At 36.5% G+C, this 22,542-nt stretch overlaps 1 protein-coding gene across 1 annotated transcript in view; it reads left to right on the top strand.

Moving 5' to 3' along the window:
* The window catches only part of dctd (dCMP deaminase), a 46,284-nt gene extending 23,965 nt beyond the window's left edge, over positions 1 to 22,319 (top strand). Inside the window, 2 exon segments of the mRNA NM_001017639.1 lie at positions 11,427 to 11,523; positions 21,502 to 22,319. Of these exon segments, the coding sequence (NP_001017639.1) occupies positions 11,427 to 11,523; positions 21,502 to 21,604 (200 nt within the window). The 3' untranslated portion in view covers positions 21,605 to 22,319.
* The last annotated feature ends 223 nt before the right edge of the window (positions 22,320 to 22,542 follow it).

Genomic DNA, 22,542 nt, shown 5'->3' with positions numbered 1-22,542 from the left:
AGAATTATCAAATCACAAAATCTTTAATTGTATATATTTCACAAAAAATATATAGAGGTCTGATGTATTAATATTAATAATAATAATATTATTATATTTGTTTTTATTTTTATTTGACTCTTTTGCTGTTTATCTGGTGCCAGTTTGACTGTACTTTTGACATTGGTAGTCACAATTAAGAATACCCAGGTTACAGGATTTGTTTTTTGGATATGTTGACATTTTATTTCTTGCGTATGCCAATTCAAAACACTCTTTACCACTCATTTAGAAAGAGTATGCCATGTGGCACCATGCTGTAAAATGTAATCTACTGGGAACAGATATGAACAGTCACATTGTCACTGTGTAAATGCGTCTTAACACACTTGCAACCCACACCAGAGAATGGCATCAACACTGAAAAGATTTGAATAAAAGATTTAAGTTTTTTTTTTTTGACTGAAATAAATGCAATATTGTTTGAGCTTTTAAAACTGCTTTGTCTCACGCTGTGATGTGTGACTCTACTTGTGACTGAGAGCGTACATGTGTTGTCATACCAGGGCTCGAAATTAACTTTTTTACTTGGTAGCACCGGTGCTCCCAACTTCAAATATTTAGGAGCACCAAAATAAATTTAGGAGCACCAGAAAAAATTTAGGAGCACCCACCAAAAATGATTAAGCACCGCTGCAAATTGCTTTTTAAGGGATTTATTGTATTTTAAAACAACATCAATAGGACTGACAAAAACCAGAAACAACTATCTAACTAATGCTGTGAAGACATTGATATTTGTGTGCAATAATTCCAAAATGAATGTCTAATAATTATGCTATAGAATATTAATGATGATGAAAATGACAATAAAAGTAACAATGAATTCCATTTCTCATTATGATACTGCCTTAAATGTGCATGAATGTAGGTTATCTGCTATAAAAAGTCTGTTACTTTATGAAAAATAATTGTATAGTTTGCATCAAACAAAAATGAAGCATTGCAGTAAGAAATATTTATTTTGTACTGCTGTTTTTATATGCATGTCAATTTAATAAATAATATTTCTGCTACAAAACAAACAAAAGATTATAATAAATCATTCAATTCAATGATGAAAGCTGCAAAGCAGTCATCAGTAAATAAATAAAAAATAAAAATAATATACACCTCAAACAAGAATAGACAAAAGAAAGTAAGTAAAGTCTCTCTTCTATCACTTTAAAAGATTTGGTTTCAGTTTGTGTCAATTTAAATGTTCAGTCTGAGATGATCTTCATGTTTCTGTGTTTGTGGAAAAGCTGGCGAGTCAGCCGACCCAATTTATGAGCAGGCAGCGCAAGATTCTTGCGATGACCACCGGCGGAATACCGCTGTTTGTTATGAGACGCAGTTTCAGTGTAAACTTAGTAAAGGCGAGCTCCTTTGGCGATGATATGTACAGTATTAGATTTGACTTTTAGCGGACATTTGCACTGAACACGCAGTGAATGCATTGCATGGAGATTCGGGCACCTTCTCCAAGAAGAGCGTACTCGATTGACCTCAGCTGGCGGATCATTATTCACCACGTGACGTGTCATGATCGCTTTCATCTGCGCCTCAACTTTAAACCTGTGTGCTTTAAGTTTTTACTCTTCAGCCGTTTGCATTTCCCGTGGTCATAAAAGCTCCTTCCCTGTCATCTGACAGCGGAATACCTTGAGTGATTGACAGCGGCAGGGAAGAGCGATTCAGCACGTTTTTACAAAAAATCAAAACAGGTCGCACTACAACCATTATCTGCAGTCGCACTAATGCGCCAAAATATATTATGAGGTCGCATAGATTAATTTTCGGGCGCATATGCGACCAAAATGGTCGCAATTTCGAGCTCTGCATACTGTTTATCGATTCACTCACATGACTTCCACCCACCACTTATAGTATATAGTATAGATTTATATTTATGAATATTGGTAGCTAAGCTTATTACTTGTTATGTCATTTTAAAGTATTACTTGTAATTTTGCCATCACTTCAAACACATTTGATTTTTAACATTTCTCAAGATCTAATTATGTTGCAAACCCTATAAAAAATATATCATTTTGTTGAGTTGAGGGATTTGACATTTCCATTCGAGCTCTGTTAATGACCTCTAAATTATTTGGCCCAAACAAACAAAAAAAATGCATTATTTAATTTTAGCTGTAGGTGTTTAGCAAAAAAAAAAAAAAATGAAAGAATGTAACATTAAAAATGTATTTTCACTTACCATTTAAACTGCTTAGTCTTTCTGTTAATTTGAAATGAAATATTTCTGTTAAGCGGTAGTTGTGGTGGCACTGTTCCCTCATAGCTATGTAGGGTTGGGCAAACGTCGATGGACGATGGCATTGTCATTGTAGGCGGCGATGAATTAATTATTTATAATAAATTAATTATTTGTAGCCTATCGTTTCAACTACCTGACCCGCATGGTCTTTGTTCTACCCATAACCAAATCATAAATAAGTAAAGATAAGTTACACACAAATTACCACCTGCTAATCACTTTTCCCGCGGGACTCTGGCATGAATAGGCAGAGTGATCTGTGTCATTATAATGGCGTCCACAAACTTGGTTGGTTAAAAAAGGTGCGCATTCAACAGGAACCAACCAACAGTATCTGAGGTTTCACTAAATATGACAAGAACAAGTGTTAACGCAAATGATTGAAGCAGTGTACTGACGCTGTGACACGTTACATGAGAGATTCAAAAGACCGATGAGTCATTAGATGGACACAAGATTAATTCAATATTAAGTTTAACTATAGTGAGATGAGATCCTGTGGTACATCCTTGATAAACTATCCGACGTGCACTGCTCTCTGGGGTTTTGTGCTCAAAGCACCTGCTGACTGCTGGTGCTCATACCGGCGCATGACTGCGTGTGTGTGTGCGAGTGGTCACGTGATGTCCGTTGTCAGCAATATAGTGTGGACTGAAGGCTGTTCAGAAATACTAGATAAAACTTCAGTGTGAATGTGGATCTTTTTCATTTGAAAATGCCACTTTAAAACTTAGACGTATTAGTTTATACGGCGCCTAAAGCAGGTCGCACACCAGAAACGCCGCTCGGCGACGCGCCGCGCAGCGCCACGCAGCGCCATGTATTTTAGAATTCTAAACATAGGTTTCTATCAGGATACACACACCGGCGCCGCAAGTCGGCCGCTGTCGGCGGCGCCCGGCGACGGCTCAGGACGCAGTTCATTTTTCAGCCGCACCACAGAGCGCCATCTGATTAGTTTCATGTTAAATATCATTCGAATGTGCGCGTCTGGTGTGTGATACTTTAAACTGTCATGTACGCGCCGTGTCGCGGCGCCGAGCGGCGCTTCTGGTGTGCGACCTGCTTCAGTGTATATTTTTCGCGAGCAGGTTTCCGAAGGGGGTGGGGTGGAGGATTAAAATGCTGGCTCAGGATCATGATGTCTATAGGTGATGAGCGATGGCATCGTCCATCGACCCATACCTACTCACAGCAAGAAGATCACTGGTTAGATTCCTGGATGGGCCAGTTGGCGTTTCTGTGCGAGTTTGCATGTTCTCCCCATGTTCTTGTGGGTTTCCTCTGGCTTCTCCGGTTTCACCAACAGTACACAAGACATGCACCATTGAATAAACTAAATTGTCCATAGTGTATGAATGTGTGTGTGAATGAGTGTGTTTAGGTGTTTCTCAACACTGGGTTGTGGCTGGAAGGGCATCCGCTGCGTAAAACATGTGCCGAAATAGTTGTTGGCTCATTCCGCTGTGGCAACCCCTGATAAATAAAGGGACTAAGCCAAAGGAAAAGGAATTAATTTTTGTTTGTGTGTGAACGTGTGTGTATGTGTGTGTGTATGTGTGTGTGTACGTGTGTGTGTACCTGTGTGTGTGTGCGTGTGTGTGTGTATCTTTCTTAACACTGGGTTGCGGCTGTAAGGGCATCTGGTGTGTAAAACGTTATGCCAAATAGTTTCACAAGCGGTTCATTCCACTTTAGGCAATTTCTGAAATAGAGACTAAGTCAAAGGAAATCAAATGAATGTTTGTGTTTACTGAAAAAGACCTAATAACTTTAAACCCCTAGGTCAATTGTAACTATGGAAAATGTTTAATAAATTTGTAGATGTGTGGGAGTTAATGCTGAAGAATGAAAAAAAAAAAAAAGATATTTATTGTCCAACACCTTTATTGTAGGACCCGGCTTTACATGTTTACATGTTGTCTAACAGAGTCACACGTTTTTGCATTGGTTTCATGGTTGTATTTTTCTAGTTTATCCTATAATTATCTGCTAGTTATGTGTACAACACTGTTAGATCAGCTTCTGAGATGTGCGCCATGTGATGGGCAAAACACAGTGTTGACAGACCCCAGTTGATGTCAGCATCTTCCTTTAATCAGCCCTTTTTCTTGCTCCTTTAACTGTAAAATTGAAGCCTCATTATATAAATAACTATATAAATAAATAACTTTGTTACTTGCCAAGTGTAAGGCATTGACCTATGTCATGAATTTTATTTACTTTTTTGTAATGTTTTCAGTAAGTTGTAAGTTTCCTTCACATCAAGAAATCCTGTCACACAGCAGTCTTTTTTTTTTTAACTTATTCTGGGTTTATCATTTTTTTCTGTTTTGTTTTCACCAAAAATTCTCTGATGGACTTTATTTGTTTTTATGTTGAGCTGTTTTGATTTAAAAAAAGGTGTCTAGGGGGAGAAAACAACATTTAGGATATTATATTATTACTAAAGGAAATGAATTGAAGTAAACAAGGACACACAATCTTAACACTTAATTAATTTATTTCTCTATAAAGAAAAGTGATAAAGCCAACAAAAGAGAGGCATGTATATGAGCTTTATACAGTGCATTTGAAAATATAACGGAAGCAATTACAGAAATATAGTCAAACCAAAAAGTTACAGGGGGAAAAGGCAACTAGAGAGGCACCAAAGCAAAGAAGTAAACTAAACCAACAGCCACATAAACTATAACACAAGATCCCCTCTATACTTACTAAAGAAAATAAAAATGTAAAAAAGAAACTGAAATCTTCAGCATATGTGATGCCAGTAAAGTACACTGCCTAAAATAATAATAAATAAAAAAGCGGCACTCACCCACTCACCCACCAATGTTTCATCAGAAACATTACTACATAATGTTTCTGATCAATTCAAATAACTAAGGGCAAAATGTATGTCACGCAACTTGTTAACCTATTCATTTTTCCCCATAAAGGAATGATAAAATCTTAACCATATTGAACTTGCAGTTGCTTTGATTAGTTCAGAGACACGGAACAAATCATAACACAGAAACTGAAGTTTCAATGTACACTGCACAAATTCACACATAGCACTGACACATAAGGTGTGCCGGTCAAATTTAAAGTCCATGGAATGAAGCCTGATTGGTCCATAAGGAAATGCCTTAATGAGGAGTGACAGGCTCCAGATCTAATCAGCAGGTACATAAGAGCGAAACAAAAGGTTATAGGGTGAGACAAAGAGCGAATGACAGACGAGAGAGAGAGCGACAGAGAGGGAGAAAGCACAAAATTCCAAACTCCCACAGACCCTAACATAAGCGCTACAATGTAAAATATGTTTTTTTTTTTCTTGGACTATAAGAAATAATTTCTATACAGCATTAACAAGTGTTTGGTAAACTAAATTTTTCTGTTTTGTCCACATATCAATATTAACATTTATTAATATTAACATTATTTGTAACAATAAGTCAAATTCAGTTGTGTCAATTAGGTTAACTGAATATTTTAGGTTTAAGTTTCATTTTATTGGTAATGATAAGGTTATTAGCTAGAAAATGAAATTACTCTTTCACAAATGTCACTTTAGACAATTCTTTGGTTTTTATCAAAGTAGATTTTCTTTTGCGTCAATCAGCTAAATCCACTTGAGCAATTTATTTATTTTTTTTGCAAAAACCTCTAAATCAACCTAATGGGACAAGACATTGTATTTAGCTGAAAAATCACTAAAGATGAAATTATAAATTATTTGACCAAACATAAAACACCTAAAATTAAACATGTAAATCTGTCAAGTAAGTGGCGGTTCATTCCACTGTGGTAACCTGATAAACCAGAAACTAAAGGAAAATGAATAAATGTAATCTGTCAAGTAAATGCATTTATTAATGACATTAAAATTGACATTAATTTAATTTTAACAATCTGTTGTCTTTTTTAATATTTGGGGATTTAGATTTAATGTAAGTAGAGCAATGTAAACATTGTAACCTAAGCTTGTTAGATTCAAATGTTAGATTAATGTAGTGTAAAAAATATTGTTAAACAGACTTGTTACAAAGAGTCGACCCGCAACCATACGGGACTAAAGGACAGTAGAAAAAGAATATCTGTGCATTGTCCATTAATATAAAAAGCTTCTCCGGCATATAGGTAATATGAAGTACTTTAAATTAGGTATAGTTATAAGTATACATTATATTTATTTTTTAAAAATAGCTTATATTAGCAAAAAAACACAAGGTAGGTACTGGGCAAAAAGAGATGTTTCTCAGACACTTTTAGAAACTGTAATTCATTCATTCTCACCATCCTGCAGGTCTTGAACTTTTACATCTCTTGTTTATCCTCAAAGCATCTATATGAGATAGGCGGACTGAAAAAAGAAGGGTCTTTCATAAAACGCAGTTGCAGTTAATGTAAAGTAAATCAGACTCATTCAAAAGTAGCATCGCTGCGCAAAAAAAAAAAAAGTTATGCATGCATGTTACACTTCTGACTGTACATTGTGTTTTCTTTTTCTTATAATGCACAGTTTTGAGGTATAGGACGTATCATTTGCCATTCACTGACAGTCGGACAGACTCATCCAGTTCATCAAACTTTTTATAATCTAAATCAGAAGCGGAATAAAGTCTGCTCATAAAGCCAGTGTATCAGCGTGCTGGTACATTGAAAACATGATTTGATTTGTGCCTTCTGATTGGTTCTCGGGATATAGCGGCTTTTGCCATCAAAGGCAAGTGACGCTTAGAGACTTTTGCCAACTTTTGTTATTTCTGAATGCGCTGATGCTGCGATTTACAGGATTTCAACCAAAACTACTTGTTGAACATGTACTACGTGCCTAAAGCATTCGCTCAATGTCATTAGCTCATTTTTGGCTGAAGTGACGTTTAGCGGCTTTTGCATCTGAGCTGCTCATATATAGGGGTCAGGGCTGCCCAGTGTTTTTTGAAGGAAGAGCCAAATTCCAAATATCTTTGACAGTTGTGGGCCTAAGTTAAATATACTAAACTATATTACATTAACATGGTTTCCGCTACATTCATTTCTCCATGGTGGGCCGCCACACCAAAATTTGTCCCGCCACGGCTACAATTAAGCTTCTTATTAATTCAAAACATTCAGTCGTTGTTGTTGTTGTTTTTAATAGCGTGTTATAATCGCAACAAAATGTATTAAAAGGTAAGTAAATTATAACAGCGCAAACTTTTCTGTTACCGTATAGGGCTGATGCATGAGGCCAGCAAACACGATGTAGCTTTCAGTTAAGATGAACACAGATTCCAAAATTATTCTTTATTTATAGATAAAGGCCTGTGATTATGCATACAATGACTTTAACGTTATCTTGCTGCAGTTTATTGCTGTTTCACTTTACTTCAGGACACATTTATGCCACTCTGTAGGTCTACTGGAGACATTCAGAAAAATTACAAGCAAATCTAATAAATGTTGGCGACATACTCCCTACATAAATTCACCAAATCGCATTTCAGCAGTGTTTATTTTAGAGGGCACAAGAAGATCAGTGCTTGAGCAGCGTATTTGAGGGCATGCAAGAAGTTTTGTGCACAAGCAGAGGAAATCGGCACGCAAGCAAAGAGATTGGCATGCTCGTATTAACTTTACATAAATGCGATCCCGACTTGTAATACTGCACTAACCACATTTCTCCATTTGCCATTGAAATACGCCATAGGTGGTTGGTAGACCGCCACAGCTGGAAAGAATCCTAGAGGAAACACTGATTAAAGTTGCCATGGGTCATTTTTTTTTAAGTTTTCATAGTATTTCAAAATAAATAGAAAACAGTAACTTTAACTTTAAATCATATTAACTAATGCAGTATAACTTTAAAAATAATTACTTGGTTATTGCAATAAAAACAAACAATCACATTTATACCACAGTGCAGTTCAATGCGGCGAGGCAGTGGCGCAGTAGGTAGTGCTGTCGCCTCACAGGAAGAAGGTCGCTGGGTTGCTGGTTCGAACCTTGGCTCTGTTGGTGTTTCTATGTGGAGTTTGCATGTTCTCCCTGCGTTCGTGTGGGTTTTCTCTGGGTGCTCCGGTTTCCCCCACAGTCGAAAGACATGCGGTACAGGTGAATTGGGTTAGCTTAATTGTCCGTAGTGTGTGAATGTGTGTGTGGATGTTTCCCAGAGATGGGTTGCAGCTGGAAGGGCATCCGCTGCGTAAAAACTTGCTGGATAAGTTGGTGGTTCATTCCGCTGTGGCGACCCCGGATTAATAAAGGGACTAAGCCGACAAGAAAATGAATGAATGAATGAATGGAGTTCAATGCTGAATACACAGGTCAAGCAGAATCTGCTTTGACTTGATTTGGTCACCAAAGTTTCATCAATGTACATTTAAGCAAAATCTGCTTAATTTACACAATTTAATTGAAACATTTAATTTCAGTTAACTTTTAACAAAAAAGCAAAAAAAACAAAGGGTTAAATTAGACTTGAATTGACAATCTTTTGCCATGGGCCCTAGTTTGGGCATCTCTGATATATATAAATATTGGAACGGCGACCCCTTCACCTCTATTGTATTGCACAGCAAGCATTATGCACTTATCCATTCCATCTTTGTGCTTCACACGCATCAGGCTCAGCATTTCTTCTCAGAAATGTGAGTCTTTGTCCCAGTGCAGATGAAGTGACGGGAGGAGACAGACAGGTGGAAACAGAGGTTTTCAGTGGTCACCCTGCCATTGGGAGAAACCTGCAGTGGGCGTCACTTTGAGCAGTCGGCTTCTTTGTGAGCCTTCTTGGCTGGTTAGATGCAGCCTGCAATGGTGACAGGTTGTCTTACTCTTATTTTCTGTCTCCAAACCCAGCTCAGTTGTTATTTTCAATCTCTTCTTATCTGTTGAACTCTCTTAACACCCCCTTCCCCAGTCTCTCTCTCTCTCTCCTCCCCTCCAAGTCTTTTTGTCCTCATCTTCTCTGTCTCTCTCTTTGGTTTGCTTTTGCTGATCCCCCTCCATGTCCTCTTGTGGCAAAGCCTACTGAAGCTGTGTGCTGAAGATAGCACGACACACGCTTCGATGCCGTCTGATCTTCAGGATGCTTGGCCTTGCCCCGGCCCATCTCTCAGTGGGGTGTCGGCTTCCTCTCAATGCTCCGGCATCATTAAGGAACACACACAGCACTTTCTTTCCCTTTCGTCTCCTTGCGCTCTATAGGATGCAACAAAACGCGGCTAAAAATGATCGTCCGACCTCATTAAAAACACCCTCTGATGATGCCAATCAGATGGAGCCGAACAAAGCGGATGTTTAATGTTTGAATGCTGAGTTTAAAAGAATTGAGTCAGGGGTGTCGTCGCTGTTTGTTCATTTTGAAGGTGTTATGCCCATGTTTGTTTACTACAAGTTGTAAAGCCTCATGATATGAGGAAACAGAAAAGCCTCTGCATGGAAAAAACATGAGGATAAAGGCGATATTAGTAGACTTGGAATGCGAATCCACCCTGATTCTCTCATAAAGGCGGCTGAGCTGTGTGCATGGTAAAGCTTTTGATATTACCGGGTTGTGGTTGTCGAATGGAAAACTCTAACATAATTTAATTATAACCAGAGGGATTTATTAAAAGGAATTTTGGTGTCATTAATAGGTATTTTTGTGCCAGTGACAGTTTTTGTTTTGCCTTTATCTTATCCCTGTGTAGATGTGTACCGTTTCGGTCATTTGATAACAGTTTTTTTCCCCCCAACCTTTGTCTTGGTTCACAATAAAGTGCATGAAGAAAGTAAAAAGTGACACCCCCCCCCATTTTTTTGTATCTAATTCTGTAGCTATTTCTCCAGTGGGAAAGTGTTACTTCTCTTTTCAAATGCATTTCAAACGTGTCCATCTCTCAGTCTCACCATATGAAATGACACCAAATCATTCTCACTTCTTCTGGCTCCCATGTTGATTCCCCCCTCCTGCACTTTTGCTCCTCGATGCTGACGACGGCGTTTCTGAAGCTGGGCTTTAGAGCTTCTTCTTTCTCTGAGGAATTAAAGTGTTCAGCTCCCAAGCAGCTGCCATCTTGTCACTTCCTCTGACTGTTTTTGGAGGGACTGAGGGACTTCACTGTCACCTCATCTCCAGAGAGCATTCTGGAAACGTGGCATCTCCAGAGTTCTGCTCCACCTTCCATCACAGACTTCCCTTCTGTTGGACAGCTTGTCGTCTTGGAAGCGTTTCGAGCGGCTCCAACTCTTATTCTCATGTTCTTTTCGTGAAAAGACATGTTTACAACATGGAAGCACCCGAGGAATTTCTTTTTTTTCTCTTTACATATCACGTCAGATTTTATTTGAAAGCACTTTATTGTCGTACACTATTGAGCGCTTGCTTTTTATTTTAAATAGCCAGATGAAACTTGTGTATGTACAAAGCCATTTTTCTCCACTGCACCAACAAAATGGGTTTTAAGATGGCATAGCCGGGCTGTTCCATGGTAATTTTATCTGTTCCCCGTCAGAAATTGTTCAAGTAATACCGTGGAGAGGCTCCATGCTTGTAATGACAGCCTTTAATGACAGGTGGAATTCACTCTGTGCAAGTCATTTTGCCTTCGATCAGAGCACTTCTCTCCTCCTGTGCAGATAAAAGTACATGATGGAGACGCTGTGTGTTTTAGGGGGTGGGTGTGGGTATCTCTCTGGTATATTCATCTGCGATTTGCTACAACCGTTGGCAATGTTGGACTTCTCTTTTCACCTCTGAAAGCGTTGAGGGCAAGAGGGAGTCTAAGTGGTTTCACCAGATCCCTCTCATTTCTCTGTAAAGCTTGGCTAACGGGGCCCTTTATAGAAGCGCCTCATGTGGGCCGTTTGTGAGTAGTCAGCAGGACGAGAGGGGGTGCTGCCAAAAGCACCACGTGTTTTAAAGACGCCAGCAGGGCAGATTTGGTCTCAATTGGGATTGGTTTATATTGGCTTGAGCCTGCAGCGACAAGTTATCGACTCACCTTCCTTCTCCCCGAACACAAGCTCTTGTTCTTTCCTAACAGGCTATTTTGGGTTTCCGTTCTCGTTGGACCTGTTTGTTTGAATTTCTCCATCTGTTTGTGTGTTTGCGTGTGTGTGCGCAAGTGTACCTTTGTCTGACCCACGCTATTCTTCTGCTGTCTTTGCCTTACAGGTATAAAGGATGTGATCTATTTGTCAGACAAATACCATGACACTCCAGAAATGACTGCCTCCAGACGGCTGCTCAACTTGGCGGGCGTCACGTACAAGTAAGTCTCTCGAGTCTGACCTTAGTAGAGGGTTTGCTGTGTGGCTCGGAAATTAAGAGGCCTCATTTGCATTCTTCTCGGTTCTGACTGGCCCGAACGATTGTACAATCAAGGCTGTAACGGAGGCCGACCCTCAGATGTGTGGGTGTATGTGTGACCTGAAGCCTCAAAAAGCCTCTGTGAGCCTTCGAAAAAAAGACATGCTTGGGGAAGAATGAGTAAGCACTGCGCACAAGTCTAGATAAGCTTCAAACAACATAGGAAACCAAACTGTATCGCCTTTATAACAACTGCAATAAATAGACATTACGTAGTCATAATTGATTTTAGTCAATTGATTTTAATATAATACTATTAACACGAATAGTTCATCTAAAAATGATTTTTTTTTTCATGCTCAACCAGTTGGAGTTTTGTTGTTCTGTTGAACACAAAAGAAAATATATTGAAGAATGTTGAAAACCTGCAACCTGCCTGCAGGCACAGGACATCAACATGACGTTAGATTGAGGTTGTACTCCTACTTCGGGAAATGTTGCATTTTGTTTGGAAATGAATATCGGGTTGAATTCAGAACCCAACATCAGACTGACGTCAAGGTCCTATGTCCAACCTAAAATCAAGCAAAATCAACATCTTATAATGTTACTTCAAGTAATGTGGACATTGCCACTATGATTTCATTAAAACACTTAGGATTATGGTTGCCATACTTGATAATTAAATGTCAATTTTTGACTTCGCTATGACTATATATATTTGTGTGTGTCTGTCTGTGTGTGTCTGTGTGTGTGTGTGTGTGTGTGTGTGTCTGTGTGTGTGTGTCTCTCTCTCTCTCTCTCTTTTCATTTTGGCATTTTGCTTTCATGTTCGTCACCTAGCAACAGCCGTACACACAACAGCAGCTCAATGACGCAAGTGTGGTTGGGAGCTTGGGTACGGTCCAGGCTATTTAATCAAGTGTGAAAGCACCCTTATAGAACGTGCTCAAATGTTAGTGGGAAATGGACGCTTTTAAAATTCCAGTATTTATTGACAACACTATAGTCACCACACAAAAACTATTTCTGTGAAGAACAAATCTCAGACATCAAGTAATGTTACAAACATACTACTGAGGCGCAGCATGATGACAACATTTAAATCAACCATGTAGTTCAAAGCAGTTTATAGGAACACTGAGACTAAAAGAGCCAAATGTAAATGCAAACATTTAACCCCTCTAAACGCATAATGTAAGGGAAGAAGTCCTTCATTTTATTTTAATGAGATGCAGGATTAACCAACTACTCGGCTGAACTCTCCGTGGGGTTTGCAGTCCTAACAGAGTCCTCTTTATGTTGGAGAGAGCCAGCGGGAGCCACAGCCAGAGCGGACAGGACTGAAATCTCATCTCCCCAGTTGTATGTACACACTATATATAGATGCACAGTAAATATACTCTGAAGCCTTTCATCAGAGTCAGATCAAATAGGACTGGGGGGACATGAGCCTGAGGAGACAAAAGGAGTAGATCCGCCTGAAGATGAAAATCAGGAAATCTTTTAAGATACTTTCATGCCTCTTGCCCGTCTTTGAGGGTAGCAAGGTTAATTCCCCCGCTGCCCGTTTTTGAAGGCAGTTTTCCGATACTTCTACTGTTACTATGAATGCTGGATTTCTGCATCTCCACCCCTTCAGCTCTTTGATTGCAGGGCCATAGTATAAAGCTCATATTAAAACCTATTTAACACTCATCATGTTTTATTTGGTCCCCCAATGTTCAGCCTGTGTCCTTAATATATTGAGTTATTGAATATAGGCATAATGAAAATGCATCATATTGATATTGTCATTGTTGGGCAGTAGTGTTGTTACATGTAGTGATGCTACTAGCTTAACTACATTTACTCAGTAGCGTGACGGTAGTTGCTACTTTTCTAAATTAAATAGCTTTGCAGTAGCGAATCTATTTTTTTTAGTCAAGTAGCGAAGTAGCATCCACACAAGCTACATTTACTGATCGCAAACCAGTTAGTGATAGCACCGACATTCACTACATATAGTTTACTGGAGTAAAGGCTAAAGTATACTATAGGTAATTACTATTAGTTCATGATATTATGTGCAGTAAATAATTGAACTAAACAATTATGGCTCATATATTTCATTGACTGAGCCAAAAGGCAAAGCTCTCGATTTCCTGGTCAATCTATGTTCCTACTCTCACCTATGGTCATGAGCTGGGTCATGACCGAAAGGACAAGATCTCAGATACAAGCGGCGAAATGAGTTTCCTTCGCAAGGTTGCAGGGCGCACCGTTATAGATAAGGTGAGGAGATCTGTACCCAGGAAGAGCTCAGAGTAGAGCCGCTGTTACTCCACATCAAGAAAAGTCAGCTGAGGTGGCTCGGGCATCTGTTTACAGCTTGCGACATTTCCCAGGGGCTAGCTTTTAGTGTAGTTGAGCTACATTTTAAGTAGAGTAGCTAATAGCTTAACTCACTACATTTTTCAAGTAGCTTACCCAACAGTGGATATTGTGGACACTTTATAATAACTTGAATAATTTCTGAATAAGTTGAATAAATGTATTAGTTAACTTTTAGAGTGTCTTTTAAGAACATTCAGATTATTGTATTGGCAGTGGTTGTTCCTCACAGCAAAAAATGCTTGAAGAATTTATTTTTTAAATGCATCTTTTTATTAACATTTTAATTATTAATCACAAAATACATTGAAACAAATCAACAAACAAAGCCCATAACAATGCAATGCTAAAGAAAGAAAATACATTTCTATATATATAATATAATATTTATAAGCACTTAATTATAAATAATAATATTAATAATAATAATAAAAAGTAATTAAATAAACTAAAATTGTAACTAAATAAAAAAATATAAAGATTAAATAATGATAAAAATAAAACACGCAAATTTAATTATGACATACCATAACTCAAAATACAGCTTAAAGAAACATCAATTAAATTAGTAAGGAATCCACACTTGATGTAAAGCCTCAGTGAACATATAAATGACCCAGGTTAGAAATTCTAGGAGAATAATTTCGCTAATAAAATTGTACCATCCTTTCAAAAATGGGGGTTTGTTACTGATCAAGTTCATCAGTATATTTTTCCTGTCAGCAAAGGCTAAAATGCTTGAATTGAAAGGCAGTTCATTTTTAAACATTAACATTTTCACATTAATTTGGCCTACAACGTTGAATGTTCTGAGGCCCCGTTTACAATAGTGCATTTTAGTTTTAAAACGGCGTTTTAGAATGAAAACGATCCGCATCCTCACTAGCGTTTCACCCAGCATTTCTGAACAGCTCTCCGTCTACACCAAAACACTGAAAACGCACATCATGTGACCACACACACTCTCTCTGGCATGTGCTGCTGCCTATCTAGCCTGATGAGAGCTGTGCTTTGCGGAGTGTTCATCAAGGATCTACCGCTCGATCTAATCTCACTATATTTGTTAAACGTGATATTAAATTCATCTTATTGTCTAACAACATATTTCCCGACTTTGGTTTTTTGAATATATCACTTGTTTACAGGTAACGTGTTTGACTAAGCGCAAAGATAAGTTAATTAATGTAACCACATAGCCTATATTCTGCATATTGACTGTTTGCTTGCTTTTATTTCCTATAATGTATAAACTTATTGTACTTTATACTTTTATAATGGCAATTATTGATTATTAACTGATATTCAGCAAAAGAGAGGGTTTGTTTTGTATTTTCAATGAAGGTGAAAGAAGGCAGTAATGTTATAGGCTCAGTTTTGTTATGAATACGTATCCAGTGAAGATGATATATGTAGCACAACACCTCAACATTTCTGCTGTCTGTTAAGTAGTTAATATCAAAATTAAAATAGCAGTTTCTTATATCATGTTTTCATTTTATTGTTAAGATATAGTGAAACAAAGTAGCCAGTATGCTGTCAATAAGGTTATAAAATACACTGTTCCTTTTGTAGATTTACCGACATGTCCTCGGGAGTCGGTTTTCCATATCCAATTTGCGAAGTCTGAACTTACAAGGACTGAACTTGTAGGACTGAACTGTGTGTAGGCTACTTAATGTTGAGGAAAAGCCCCAATCAGAGAGGCAAAGTTCTGTAGCACCGCCTCCGTTTTCAGATGTCTCCGTTTTCCCCCCCATCCACACTGAGACCGAGCAGCAGCATTTTAAAATGAAAACGACCTCTTCAGCGTTTCCAAAACGCTCCGTTTTCGGCGCTCGAAAACTCTGGTGTAGTGTGGACGGATGGCGTAACCGTAGCAAAACTTTTGCGTTTTCAAACTAAAATGCATTAGTGTAAACAGTGTTGTTTTTCACAGAACAATCTCAGGCCCTCTTTGTTTAACTCTGTACAGTAAGATTCCATTAACTAGGTGATGCTAATGTCTGTTAATGCCAAAAATCACACGCAAAGTTAATAGTTAAAAGTTATATTTTTAACACAAAGTTTTATTTTTATCAAAACTTTAGCAAAATGTAAATGTCTTTCCCACTTTATATAAAAGGCTTTTTAATGATGACAGTTTAAAGACTCCTCTCATATGAGGAATGAAGTCGCATGCATTGCTCTGGTGTGTGTTTTTTTTCTCAAATCTTGATGGTTTTGTGGGTCTCGTCTTTCAAATCTAATCTTTATTTTGTATTTTTTATTGGATTCAAATCAGATGGTTGGCTAGGCCATTCTACTGCTTGATTTTATTCTCTGTAAGCATTTAAGACTTTCCTTTGGATTCCTTTCCTTGCTGAAATGTCGACCCTGGTTTCATCTTCATCATCCTGGTAATGTAAATGTTGGACTGAAGCAGCGAATATTAATTAACAGTGAGGAAGGGCAGAGCGTTGCTGAATAGCTACTGAGAGATTTCAGCTGCTGTCTGGGATTTCACTGCATTTCTACACTTGCCCTTTCTTCATGTGTTCAATACCTTTTCTTTTATAACTTCATTTTTTAAACTAATTAGATTTGTTTCTTCTTTACATATATGGATTTCTTTGGTTGCTATAAACATCCGGTTAAAATTTCATGTCAGCAGCACCTTTAGAAATATGTTTTCTGAGAAAAATAGTGACGTGTTCAATACTTATTTTCCCTGCTGTATTATGCTACAGTTTCATCAGTGGAGTATTGATTATATTCATGTATGCAGAGGCCCTAAAAAGTGTTTGGACACTTAAGCCGCTCTTAAATGCAGGCATGCCTTTGCATTTATGTAACAGATAGAGGCCTATTATTTGCATGGTGAAGAATGTGTGGAATCCAGTCATAAAAATGAATTAGCTTTATAATGCAGAATGTCCCAGAATTTTTAGCTGTGCACATAATCAAAATGATATGTGGATTAGCGTCTGTAAAATTCAGAGGACCGTTTATTTTATTTGTGAGAATGACTGCTTTGAGAGTTACTCTATGTATTTTTGCTGTTTCAAATGACCTCTTGTTATATCATGTACACACAGAAACTCAAAGGTCTTCATGACAACCCACCAGAGTTAAAGAATGTCTTCATTTAAACAAATCGTGAGAGAAGTATAATGATATGTTACAGCAGAATTTACTTTTTTATGCAATATAAGAAAAAGAGGTAGTAATTATTTAATTTTTTTAAAGTTTATTATTTATTTAAAAAAAAAAACAAATACACAATTGTTCTTCAATATTATTTTTTTAAATAAAAGTTTTATAATTTTATTTTATAAAATAATGTGCATTTTGAAATCTTTAATAAACTGTTGTTAAATTGAATACGTTTTATAATTTTAACCAACTGGGCTTGTTTTTGATTTACTAAAACCGTTTTATTTTTAACCATCATTAAAATGGTTCATTGTTAAAAAACCTAATGAGAACAAACACAGAATGTTTAAATATATTTAAAAAAAAAACTTAATGGTTGTGTGTGTATTGAAGCTGCATGATATTGGAAAAAAGGTCTAGTATTACAATATTTTCTTATTCTTTATTTCTTTGCTATTCTTTTCTTTATTATATATTGTGACACGAATACAATTGACCTAGATGTGCTGAAGAAATATTTGGAAAGAATTTATAATTTTAAATTAATTGGGATGATTCTGTAGCAGAGTGCATATGCATAACATATAAACAATCAACAAGCATTGACGAATTGAATTGACGAATTGAATAATCAAATGTAAAATAGTATATATATATATATATATATATATATATATATATATATATATATATATATATATATATATATATATATATATATATTAGTGCTGTCAATCGATTAAAAAAATTAACTAATTAATCGCACCTTTTAAAAAAAATGTATCGCAATTAATCACGATTAATCATTTAAAAATACTGAAACGTGTAATTTTGGCTATTTAAATGTAAAATTCATGTAAACGCAAGACAAAAAATATTTAAACTCAAAATATAATTGTTTAGTAGAATTTTTGTTTAACTTGTAACACAGATTTCTTCATGTAAACAACATACTCACAATAAACCATCAAGATCCTGGCTTGACAGCCATATTTATTACAGAAATTAAAACACAGGCATGTTAATGACATTTAAATTTCAAAACAATCAATGCCAATAAAGAAGACATTGATTTCCATGTTGGATTCTAAGTGGATTGCAAAAAAATGCCAAAATACAGGAATTGCAGATATGGAAAATGAAAAATTATAATAATAAACTATAGAATACAAACTGTTGCACTCATTGTCAAGTTTTATTGCTGTGAGTTGAGAACATTAGTTATAAAGTATAAACAATTTTGCTTAATCGTCCTTTACATTCTTCAAATGGCTGAGACTAGGAGTATCCTGCAAGTGCACAGAGACTCCAAAATGCCCGCAAATTAATGATAATTTCTTGCAAACCGGTTGTTAAATACATTGCTGTTTATTGCTATTATTACTGTATTTCACAAGGATTCTGACACAACAACGTGAAGCATACGCTTTCGTTGCGTTTAATAAGGAAACATGCTATACTTGGAGGGCTTATGCTGAAAAGCAGAGTAATGCCCTGTCTTTGACAGCTCGCGACTTCACCAGAGACGTTCTGAGTACATTCACGTAAGACAACAATACTCCGATTTTAATATGATTAAGATCTTACTCTTATTAAAATTCTACCGTGTAGCCTTAAAAGGAACTTTACCTTAAAGGAACACCGAGTCACGAAATGCGGAGGATTTTCTTTCAGTTCGTCTGTATCAACTTACAACAGAAGTCGAAAGTTAAAAATGAAACACCCAAAATTGCATAAAACTTTGGAGAGCCTGGTGATGCGAGCAATTGTTTTATACTGAAACTTGCCTTCAAAAAGTGCTTCCTTGGTCTTATCCACATTTATTGCATGTTGAACACATGTCCACCACAACAGGAAGTAAAAAAAACCTGCAACTGCGTTAATTGCGTGAATTTTTTTTAACGCGTTAATTATTTAAAATTAATTGCATGCGTTAACGCGTTAATTTTGACAGCGCTAATATATATATATATATATATATATATATATATATATATATATATATATATATATATATATATATATATATATATATATATATATATAAAATCAAGATTAAGCCAGTAATCGGAAATATAGGAAAATAGGAAACATTGTAATTTTTGACCCACCCTTGTGCCACTTTTTCCTTACTAATGGTGTCAAAAGTAACGCTGCAATTTACGTTTAAAGTGAAATATTAAGTTTATCTACAATAAAATTGTTCTACATTTTTTCAAATTACCATCCGGTAATTATAGACCAAACTTGTAAGTTAGTAACCAAAGCAAAAATTATATTTCAATCTGAAACATTATCTTTAAAAATTAGGTTTTTATGAAAAAGTAGTACTTTCGTCCCCACTGTCATCATGGAAAAGACAAAAGAAATGAAATATTATAACTGTTATGTTTAAAAAATATAGAAAAAATATCTTCTCTCGGTAAAACAGAGCAAAATAAATCATATTGTGGGAAGCTTTTGTTTTACATTTCACTATCTAGTCTCTGCTTGCATATTCAATGAAAGCTTTAGACTTGATTTTGACTACCAATGAACTGCATTAATAGGCCATGTTTCCAGTTGCAGATGAACCGGAATGAAGGATGCACGGACGTGTTATTAAAACATCACCAATGCGCTGCAGAATTCTGCATTCAGAATTCTGAATGAGCAGATGAATCGATTTACTCGGGCTTCAACTGAAGGCGGCTTACCATTAAAGAACATTGGATAGCAAGAGACAAAGCTTTGTGGTTGTTCATGGACTTAGTCTTTGAATACTTCTGCTGTCAATAGAGCAGAGATTCTATCTGTATTGGCCTTTGTTGCTTTAGCAGTTTGATGATGAGGAATAGATTTTTGCCACATACAACTCATCTCATGCTGAGAGGAACGGGTTAATGCGAGAATGAAGAGTAAAAAGAAAAGAGTTGGGTAGAAGGTGCACTGAAAATAATAAAAGAAATGAAAGCATGGTTTGTGAAGCAGTCGCAGAAGACGAGGCTAAAAGTGGGAAAAATAAGTAGTTTACCACCTGCTGGTTTAGTTCATGTTGGCAGGGTATTTTCCTGTGGGATGTTGGGGTGCTTGGTCCCTGCTGGCATTGCCTTATGAAGAGGTTTCCGCTTGTGTTTTCTCATGAGCTTTAGTGTGTAATTGGTTTCCTCAACCAGTGTGACAATGAGAACAAGTGAATTTTCTCCCCATTTTATTAAGGTGTTTTAAAATAAGGGGCCCTATTATACACCCGGCGCAATAAGGCGCAAAATGTGTTGGGTGCGATTTGTTGCTATTGTCAGATCAGTGCAACTGTAATTTTCTCATATTGTGCCATGTTGTTTAAATAGCAAATCCATTTGCAGCCCTTTGTGGATTCATAGCCATGCTAGTCTAAAATAGAGGTGTGTTAAGGCGCATTGTTGACGCGTTGCTATTTTTAAGAACTGAAATAGATTGCGCCATTGACCATTAGTTATGCGCCTGTGGGGGTTCAAACGCTTACACAGTACTTAATACACACAGGATGTACAAAAATACACAAATATCTTTACATATGAAAACAGTAAAATGATTAAAATGTTACAAAGACATTATTTTCTACATAAATATAAAAAACACTTCCTCCATGCCTTCATCTCGGGAGACTTTTTCAGTTTATTCATGACAATATGTATTTGTATAATGTTATTATTCTTAGCAGTATTATTTATTATATGCATATTTATATTTGTTTTAATAAAGACAAGTTTAGATTTGTCCTCCTGTCAGGTTTTGGAGACGTATGCGTCGCTATATGGGACACAGGATTTGGGTCTTTGGATATAATTCAGCTTGACCAAACTTGGTTATTATTGTTCATTTATTCGTTTGCTGGAAATTAGAACTGAATTTAGAAATAGCTTTAAAATAAATCTTTGCGCTTAACAAACAAAATTAAATAGATTAATAGATGTCAGATGTTCAATGGAGTGCGTACAAAGGTCTTTCCTTATTCACAAAAGTAAAGGAGTAAAGTAAAGAGACTGATTGGAGGAGGCTCGTTCTTTGTCCTTGTCCTGCAGATGGTCTGTTTAACTGTCTTCTCGCTTGTAGTGAAATGTTCAGTTTTTCCACTTACAAAGTCTGCCATGTAAATATTAAATGTGCCATGGCGCAAAAACTTTTAAAGGGAATAGGAGATGAGACTCTGATTGGTTTAATGCATGTTATGCTCAAAACACACCCATAACTCATTAAGAGAATGAGCACAACCCTGTTAGACTATGTGCCAGGGCACAGAGCATATTTTTCCATCTTAAAAATAGCAAAAGTGGATTTGGAGACACCCTTAATGCTTATGCACCATGTACTTTAGATTTGCACCGAGATCATTAAAATAAAGCTCAAGGACTGTGTTTGACTAAAGTGACAATCTATTTATGATGCAGTTATGTGTTTTTTTTCTGTCTTTCAGGCAATTCAAGCCAAAGCAAGGCCGGATTGTCATTGATTTTAATTCAATCAACCACTCCGACTTGAAAAGCACCAATGGTTTTGCGAATGTGCAGTCACCATAGAATGAGGAACTTTGATCATGACACTAAGAATGAATAAAACATTGTTTTATTTTCCATCTGGCTTTTTGGAGTTGTTATGCACTTTTTGTTTTAAATCTCAGTTTCTTCTGATCTTGTATGTTGCTGAAATTAGCCATTGTCGACCTTTTGAATGTGTTTCTTTTATGTATGTGCTGTAATCAGTGTTTGGTTAAGTTACTTTTCAAATGAATATTACAATCCTGAGTCACCTTATAAAAAAGTTACTTTTTAAGGAGCGTAATGTGAAAATATGTGCTATTTTTGCATTTCTTTTTAGATCAAGATAGGCATAATATTGTAATTGATTGCTTTTAAAAGAAACTTTACCCAACTCTGGCTGTAATACCATTATCAATTTGCATGCATAACAGCAGCTGCTGAGTGACCTTGGCTGATTCTTGATGCAATTTTAAATTGATTCTTTTAGAGTTTCATTCATGATAAGTGAGCTGGCAAAATCAAGTTGGATGCCAACATTAACTAAATAAAATGGTTTACCTTTTTTCCTTTTGTATTCTCGCTGTAATATCGAATGTTTATGACTGCATTGCTCATGTCCATGTTTTTTTTTTAGTGCTGTAACAGAGAAACCTCATGTTCTGTCAAATCCACACTGTTTTGTGCATATTGTGTCTCTGCAGGTTAGAACCCGCAACTTCAGGATTTAATAAAAAAAGAGACTCATGTTTAGAAAGAACTGTTTGCGACTGTTACATATCATACTATGATCACACTCAGAAAACAATCAAAAAAGAGAAAATAAAATGACTCATTCTTTCTGGTTCATAGGCATCCTGTGAGAGTCACAATATTGTTTTTCATCACACAGGACAACATATATCAGAGCTGTCCACAGAGCTGCTGTTGTACTTCATGAATACATCACTGAACTTTTTATCATCACGTTTTTATTAGTT

This window comes from Danio rerio, chromosome 1, assembly GCF_049306965.1.
Source record: "Danio rerio strain Tuebingen ecotype United States chromosome 1, GRCz12tu, whole genome shotgun sequence".
Taxonomy (NCBI): domain Eukaryota; kingdom Metazoa; phylum Chordata; class Actinopteri; order Cypriniformes; family Danionidae; genus Danio; species Danio rerio.
The sequence above is the reverse complement of the archived record's forward strand: the minus strand, read 5'-3'. Positions and strand labels throughout refer to the sequence as shown.